Source organism: Vombatus ursinus, unplaced genomic scaffold, assembly GCF_900497805.2.
Source record: "Vombatus ursinus unplaced genomic scaffold, bare-nosed wombat genome assembly UNPS02014874.1, whole genome shotgun sequence".
Classification (NCBI taxonomy): Eukaryota; Metazoa; Chordata; class Mammalia; order Diprotodontia; family Vombatidae; genus Vombatus; species Vombatus ursinus.
This window is the reverse complement of record NW_020954652.1, coordinates 4,581,816-4,590,229: the sequence shown is the minus strand read 5'-3', so window position 1 is coordinate 4,590,229 and position 8,414 is coordinate 4,581,816. Positions and strand designations below refer to the sequence as shown.

At 48.9% G+C, this 8,414-nt stretch overlaps 1 protein-coding gene across 1 annotated transcript; it reads right to left on the bottom strand.

Annotated features, from left to right (window-relative positions):
- Positions 1-1,939: 1,939 nt before the first annotated feature.
- On the bottom strand, positions 1,940-8,143 carry LOC114028226 (polypeptide N-acetylgalactosaminyltransferase 4-like). Its single transcript, XM_027842465.1, has 4 exons — positions 8,100-8,143; positions 5,075-5,159; positions 4,353-4,380; positions 1,940-3,973 (listed from the first exon to the last, which is right to left on the bottom strand). The coding sequence occupies exons 1-4, from the start codon at positions 8,112-8,114 to the stop codon at positions 2,368-2,370; spliced, it is 1,734 nt and encodes a 577-aa protein (XP_027698266.1). The 5' UTR covers positions 8,115-8,143; the 3' UTR covers positions 1,940-2,367.
- Positions 8,144-8,414: the final 271 nt, after the last annotated feature.

Genomic DNA, 8,414 nt, shown 5'->3' with positions numbered 1-8,414 from the left:
CAAGGAATTTTCCCGTCTTCAACCAAAGAGATTCTTACTTTGTCAACATCAAGTGAATTAGATCCTTCTGGGCAAACTAAATTCAGCTGCGATTCAGTTGGCTTGAAGTGCACATCCTTACTCTTAAAAATATCTTCACTCAGTTTATCCATATTAATGGAGGCTAATATGGAAATGTGAAGTCCACAATGTTAATTCACAGTTCACACACCTCATTTTGACCCAGAGTTTCAAATTCCTATCTCATCAAAAACTTTACCAAAGTGACTATTAAGCAGAGTGATTTAAACTGTTCGCATACAAGAGACAGATGGTGCAGAGAAACACAAACTTCAGGTAGTAAAAAATAATAATTTATATGTGACTTTGGACTGTGCCTTTGTACTTGAGAACCGGACATGAAATTTAAAACATGTCAAACTAGACAGTGGAGTCAAGCTCTGATGAGGTTATTCAAGGCTGGGAAAGCTGTTCAGCCCTTCTGGTTTGTTTCACTTTTGTCCTCGAACACCCAATGCCCAGCACAATGCCTCGCACATTAATATGCACTTAATAAATGATTGATCCTGCCTCCCCTGCTCTGATTCTTCCTTCACTCATGACACATAATCAGGGAGGCAGGAATCCCTTCTCATCATCAATGACACTATCGGAGCTCTAACCCAAAGTTTCTTTCTACAAGGTTACCCTTGCTTCATACCTCAAGAAGTCTGGATGTCTAAAAGGCCTCTCCTTGACTAGAACAGTAAATTAACAGAAAAGTGGCCAAGTAAAATGTTACATCAATTTAGGAGCTGAAGATAGCAGTTTCACTTCTGATCACTGCACACCTAAACACTGGAAGTGTTGAAAGCAAAATAATGTCCTGAAGGCAAACTGTAGGATGGATGATGGCATCCCGAGTTAATAAATCCCTTTAAGAAAATAAAAAGGGCAGTATAAGCCTCAGATTTAAAAATTGTGTCTAACCTTGGTTCTTTATAAACTAGGAACTTTTATTTTCATGCTGGCTATAGTCTCATAGAAAGAAACAAGACAAATTAAAATAGACCAAGTTTTTTTTTAATACCGAAAATATAATTTTCAATGCTGCAATGCTTCTCAAATAATTTAGTTTGGGAAACATTTCTCATTCTTCATCCAAAAGATTACTTTAGAAAATTAAAAAAAAAGTTTATTCAACAGTTATCAAAACCACATAAACATAGTGACCAGCTAACTACAATGAACTTTCATTCCCCAACCAAAACACAGAAATTTAATTGAGCTCAGCTCATTTAAAATTTAAAAACAAAACCAACCCTTTTCAAGCTTCATAGATGAGAGGTATGTCGTTCAACGACATTTACATGTGGTTAAGTTGGGAAAGATGGAAAGTGATTTGAAGACTGTAGTGCTAAGAAATACTTCATTTTCCTAACTGATAGACATAAGGAGGAAGAGTGCTACAGATATTGTGGTCAAACTGTATATACTTTCAAATTCACACAGTAATGTAAATATTGCTGGTCTTAGGTTCAGGGACATTTCCACTGTGTTTACTTTAAATGATTAAACATTAATTAAAAAAAAAAGGGGAGGAGAACAACCCTCTTGGTTCTCTTCTATTTATGAAATGAAAAAACTGCATCAAGAGAATGAGCATGTACATACATGTATAAGGGAATTCACTGGGATTTCTCATCAAGTCAGAATGAGAAGTACCAATATGCATCCGGCAAATGCAGTGACTCAAAAACTGTAGATACCTCTCCATTTCATTCAGGCACCTATCTATTTCTTGAGATGTCTAAGCATTAAATTGCATAATTCCAAAACCTAATTATCCAAATGCTCTAGAACTGTGGTTAAACAGTCAAACAAAGGCTAATGATACACTCTTCCACTGGTGGGTTTGTTTGTTTTTCTTAAAACAACAACAAAACTCTAAAAACTCAAATTGGTGGATGAAATAAAAATCCTATATTTACCAGGCCAGTTTTGGTGTACTCACACTGCACATAATCTTCAAATGTCAGTAATTTATGCATTAACATAAGCCATTTCTCATACGGCTGATTTTTCACTTCTTGAATCCTAAGTTTGGAACTTACAGCCTCTGGGGCTCTCTCACCATACAAAGAATTCATCCAAAAAGGAGGGAAAAAGAGATTGGGTTGGGCTTAGAAAATGAATTCAGTCCATAAGGCATCTACTAATATGAAAAGTGGTTTTGGGCCCACCACCGGTCTCAGTGTATGAGACAAGATAATGAAACAGCTTTTCTGGAATGGTCTCAGTTGACATTCAAATAACTTTTTAACAAAATACAGTCTTCAGGAGGCTGTTTTTTTTTTTGTTTTAAACACCGCTGTGCAGGTGTCCAGTCTACTTTTCAAACCTCCAAATCTGATTTTTATCGAGGGGGTCACAAGTTCTCATTTGCACATCAGGCCGCCCCTCTGATGTACGGTAGGCACTCAGACACATGCCAGACTGGGGATGATAAATTGTTCCATCTTCTTTAAAGTGCCAGATAATCTCTTCAGGAACAGAGGACCCCTGCTTAGGGCAGTACTGCATGCCAACATAATTGCTCTGCTTGGGGACCATCACACATAATTCCGTCTGGACACTAAAGCGTAACTCTTTCTTTAAGGTATACTCGAAAAACTGATTGCCTCCTTGTCCGTGGCATCCAAACAGAGACAGATGAGCTCCTGTGGGATCACGATCTGGAGATTTGTAATCGAGACATTCGGAAGAGATTCCTGCACTTCGAATGGCCCCATGCCAGCCAGGTCGATCCTCTGGCACACGCAACGCAGGAAATACATTTTTCAAATACCAGTCAAAACTCTTGCAATTCAACCGTTTTCTCAATAATTTTCGTTCAGACACATCACCATAATTTTCCTTCCTTGCTAAAGGGTTTCGATTATAGAAGTGCTCTTTATATTCATCCATCCACACCTCCGCTGCCCGGACTGTGTTCTGTCGGAAATTGGGCCTGGCGTAGGGGGCTCGCTTTGGGAAAACGTGCCCTACGTGGGAACAGGGGTGAATCTCCAGGGCCCCTCCACACTGCCAAACTCTGAATGACAACTCCAAGTTCTCACCACCCCATACTTCCATCCCTGTGTCATAAGTACCAAGGTACTCAAAATACTTTTTACTGACTGCAAATAGCCCTCCTGCCATGACGGGGGATCTGATGGGGTCAATTCTGGATTTCCACCTTCTCCTTTCATGCTCAGGGACTGCCTGCCACTGGAACGTTAAGTGCCAATCAAATCCCCCAATCACTGGCTCCCCTTCCTGCATGTAAAAGTCAAACGTATTCCAATCAATTGTGTCTATGACAGGACAAATGATCACGGATTCGTCCTGACTAATCCTCTCCAAGAGAGGTTCCAACCACCCTGAGTTACACTCACAGTGGCAGTCCAGGAACGTGAGCACTTCCCCAGTGGCAAAAGTCGCTCCAATGAGGCGGGCTCTGACCAGCCCCTCCCGCTTCTTGGTCCTGATTAAACGGACTCTTCGCAGACTGCTGATGTAGGTTTCCAGCTGAGCCTTCAAGTACACTTTATCACTTAAGTCGTCGACCAGGATAATCTCCTTCAGGAGGACGGCAGGGGAAGTCTCGAGGACACTGTGGACGGTCCGCAGCAAGGTGGACCAGGCTTCGTTGTAGAAAGCGATGATGACCGAGGTGGTGGGCAGCCTGCGGTACTCGTAGGTCTTCAGCCGGCACTCGTACATGCGATCATCCCGGATGTGCCGGTGCAGGGAGATTCTGTCACTCAGGTAAATGTTAATGGCATACCTTTCGGTGAGCTCTTCCGCCTGCTTCTCCTCCTCCCCCTGGAGCTGGAGGTGGCTCGCCTCTCCCCACTCCCCCAGGGCCCCCGGGTCCGGCGGGGGCTTCGCGTACAGGGGCTGGGCCAAGTCTTCCGCTCTCCCCCGGGGGCCAGGTACGCCTCTCTCCCACCTGCGGGCGGTGACGACGTCTCCGGCAGGGGCGCGCAGCGAGGCCACGGACAGCTCCACGACCGCATAGGCCACCACGAGGGCGCCCAGCAGCAGGCAGCCCCGGCCGAGCCAAGCCCACCTGGCTGGGACGCGCACCTTCATGGCCAGCGGCGCGCGCGCGCGCGCCCGCCCGCCCGGGCTGCCCAAAGTCCAGCCCGCCACCCGAAAAGTTTGTGCAACTGCTGGGAGGGGCTGGGGGCCGCCCCACGCGCGGCGGGAGCCCCAAGCCCAAACTCCCGGGGGCTCACTACTTCCTCCTGCGCGCCTGGCAACTTCGGGTCACACTCACTCACACACGCACACTTGCACACACGCAGGCGCGCACAGGACACAGAAACCCGCCTTCTTCCCGAGCCTGACCCCTCCCTGAGCCCTCCCCCGGCCCTCCCCGGGCGGGGTCCCTGGTCTGAGCTCCAGCTGCGACTCCAGCTGTGCGGGGAGGGGAGGGAGCGCACCCCCCACCTCCTTCCCCCCCACAGAAAGGCTGGCTCCATCCCGAAGTCACTCCCACCCCCCTCTACAGCCCGGGAGGGGGAGGAGCTTTTCCCAGCCTGGACCCCGAGGAAATACCCCTCCCTGCCCCCCACCCCACTCCCAGGCTCCCATTGTCGGTCCAACCCTCGGCCGGAAATCTCCCGCCTGGGTCAAGTTCAAGTTCCTAGATCTCACACCGGCAGTTCTTAAAGGGTCACAGCTTTAGAGCTGGAAAGGCTTTGAGGTCAAGTCCAAACCCATCATTTTGCAGATGAGGACACTGAGGCACAGAGGCTTGCTAAGGTCAGAGCAAGTGTGCCACAAAACCTAGCTCAGAGCTGGAAGGGGCTCTGCCGTCAAATGCAACCCTCCTGTTTTCCAGATGAGGAAACTGAGGCACAGAGAGGGCGGGAGCCTTGCTCTGGGTCACACTGCTAGTGAGTGTCCCGGGCCAGATTTTAACCCCGCCCCTTTCTGATTCCAAGTCCCCGGCTCCGTCCTTTACACTAAGCTACCTCTCCATTTGTACAGAAGCTAAAAAAAAATAAAATAAAACAAAAACCGGGGTGGGGTGCATGACACTCACCAAGTCGTTTGCCATTGGGGCTGAAATCCACACTGGTCACTGCAGCTTTATGGCCTTTGAAATAACGCTCCAAAATTGGATCCTCCTGGAAGGAGAGGTCACCAAGGTTTTCAAAGGGGGCCCGATTTCATCCAGGAAATGAAATTTACTTTTCAATCACCCACCCAAGCCATTTAATAAACTGCCAACAAACGGGGGAGCCCCTCCCCCCTGCAGTTTACAAAGCAGCCTCAGTAAAATGAACTAGCAGCTTCCACACTCCAGGCCTTCTCACAAGAAAGCTCCCCCTGGAAAAACTGGAGGCAAGGCGGGGATCCAGCTGAGTAAATACCCTTTTACCTTCCCCCTAGGTGGAGGGGCTATAGGACCCTGGGCTTTGGAATGAGGAAGTTCTGAGTTCAAATCCAGCCTGACCTGGGATAACTGACTTCTCTCAGTGCCTTGGCTTCTTTATCTGTAAAATGAAGCAGTTGGACTAGAGGACTTCCAAAATCTTTTAGCTCTGGGGCTAATTAACAGGAGCACCACAGAGTTGGAAGAAGTCTAAAGGCCCTTTTGATCACACCTTTAGTTTTGTGGTTGTTTAGTCATTTTTTTTTCAGTTGTGTCTGACTCTTTGTGACCCTTTTCAAGGTTTTCTCGGCAAAGATGCTGGAGTGGTTTGCCATTTCCTTCTCCAGCTCATTTTTTTTTATAGACGAGGAAACTGAGGCAAACGGGGTTAAGTGACTTGTCCAGGGTCACACAGTGTCTGAGGCTGGATTTGAACCCAGGTCTTACAGACGCCAGGCTCAGATCTCTATAGCTGCCCCACCTTTACACAGGCCTAGGGAGGTGCCTTAACTAGCCTAAAGTCACACAGGTAGATAAGATTTGAACTTAAATCTTCTAAGTCTTAAAAAAAACAAACAACACCCGCCCCCAACAACTCTTTTTTCCTTTTACAACCGAATCTTAAGGGCTAAGGACTCCAAATTCGAGGGACAGAACAAATCCCTTCCCCTCCTGGGACTCAGTCTCCCTCCTATGTAAATAACTCACAAAACAAGCATTTCCTCCCAAATAAGCCTCAGATAAGTAGTACAAATCGAGGGGGTTCAACCAGACCAGCAGTTTCTAACCCATTTTACAGCATGGCCCCTCTCTGGCAGAATCTGGCAATGTCCCTGCATCCCTCCTCAGAACTATTTTTTAAAATAATTCAATGAAAGGCAGGCAGAAGTTAGTGAAAATGAAGATGTAAATTTTTTTTTTCTATCCTTGTTCAAAGATCCCTTGAAATCCATCCACAGAGCCCTTGAGAGTCCATGGACCATAGGCAGGTTAAGAACCCCTGGACTAAGTGATAGCCAAGCTCCCCTGAAGCTCTAAGTCCTGTGGTCCTGAGTTTCCTCCTAGCTTCAGTCTGGGATCGTATTAAGCCAGAGGATGCTTCTGAGGCTGAGGCAACCTCCTCTAGGGGACAGGGCTTGGAGAGGGTATAGCTGCTGTCCATGGCTGGTTAGAGTTGGGAATACAGATATAATGAATAACCGAAGACCTATTTTTTGATCATTCAACAAGCATTTATTAAACACTTACTATCTGTGTCAATCCTTGTGCTACAGACTGGGGATACAAAGAGAAAGTAAAAACAGTCCCTGCCCCCCAAAAGCTTACATTCTAATGAAAATGACAGCATTTTGATACATTTGACTTTCATATGAAGGAGACAGTAAGTGGAAGACTGAGTTCAAGCCTGGGCTTTGCCACCGACTCAGTAAGAAACACTGGGCAGAGCACTTCTACTCTCTAGCCTCAGTTTCCCCATCTGTAAAACAAGAGAGTTGGACTAGAACCCGAAAGTTTCCTTTCCAGCTCTAAATCATCTGGTTCTATGAGGTCCCTTGCAGCGTCAGACTATGACAAGTGACCACCAGCAGAGGATTCTGAGGCTGAAACAATGGGCAGGCCCTGGTCCTGATATCCATTCAAAGAGGTTTGTCTTAAAGGGATTTGGAATCCCAGCTCCTTGGATAAGGAACCTCCCCTCCCTTTAAGTCCCACCTAAAATCCCACCTTCTAAAGGAAGCCTTCCCCTACCTCTCTTAATTCTACCTTTCCTCTGCTAATTGCTTCCTATTTATCCCCAACAATAGCTAGTTTGTACTTGTAGTCTTCTCCCATTAGATAGTAAGTTCCTAGAGGACAGGAATTGTGCAAACAACAAGCATGTAATAAATGTGTATTCTCTTTCTCCCTTTGTAGTGTTTGTCCATAGCTGTTGGCATGTTGTCTCCCCAAGTAGGCTGTAAGCTCCTAGAGGACGGAGATTGTTTTAGGCCTTTCTTTGTATCCCCAACACTTAGCACAGTACCTGCAAACAGAAAGTGCTTAATAAATGCTCATTCCCTTTCTCCCTTTGCAGTGTTTGTCCATAGTATGTTGTCTGCTTGTTTTCTCCCCCGTTACATCGTAAGCTCCCTGGGGGCAGGGCCTGCCTTTGGCCTTTCTTCGTATCCCCCTTGCTTAGCACAGTGCAGGATACGTAGTAGGTGCTTAATAAGTGTTGCTCAACTGCCGTCCACGGTCTCCGTTTCCTTCTCTGCCAAAATCAGAGGACTGGACTGGAGGCCCCTGACATCCCTTCCGGCCTAAAGCTCATCCTGAGGATTCTGGCTCATAACGCAGAGGCCTTAGGAAAGGCCCGTGTGCCTCAGTTTCCCCCCTGTAAAACGAGGGAGATGGCCGGACTAGACGACCCCTCGGACCCCTTCTGACCTCGGACCCGGACTTTGCCGCGACTTGCGGTGTGTCCCTGCGGAAGCCGCCAGGCTGCCCGTGCTTCAGTTTCCTCCCTGGGCCAGGAGGCGGGGCGGGGCAGGGGCCTCCCGGCTCCGAGCCTCAGTTTCCCCGCCTGTCCTGGCCGGGGCGGGGCTGTTGCTCCGGAGCCCCAGGGTTCGCCCCGTCCCCGCCCCCCAGCTCCCCCCCCCCAGCCCCCCCAGGCCCCGCCCCTTCCCCCCCCGCCCGGTCGGTCCGTCCTTACCGGGGCGAAGGCCATGGGGACGCGGCCGCGCCGACGCCGGGCGGGGGGAAGGGAGGGAAGGGGAGGGCAGGGACGGGGGCGGGCACGGCGGGCGGAACCGTGCGGAGCCCGGAACCGTTTGGCGGAGGCCGCGGCGTGGGCCCGTCGCAACAACGACGCGACCCAGTCAAACCCCCCGCGCTCCAGCCCCGGCGAGGCGAGCCCCGATCGCACCCTGGCCCCATTGGCCGCCTTAGCTTCCGGTCCGTGGCGTCAGCGGCCGCCCCGAGGCCCGCGATTGGCTCGGGTTCGTCCCCTTGGCAACTTGGAGCGGCG

Excerpts from the sequence above, each read along its gene's own strand:
- LOC114028226 (XM_027842465.1), bottom strand. Across the intron at positions 4,381-5,074 it reads CCCCAATGGCAAACGACTTG|GGAGGGGTCAGGCTCGGGAA; the intron begins GTGAGTGTCATG and ends GGGAGGGCTCAG. Across the intron at positions 3,974-4,352 it reads CAGGCTCGGGAAGAAGGCGG|GTGGGAGAGAGGCGTACCTG; the intron begins GTTTCTGTGTCC and ends CACCGCCCGCAG.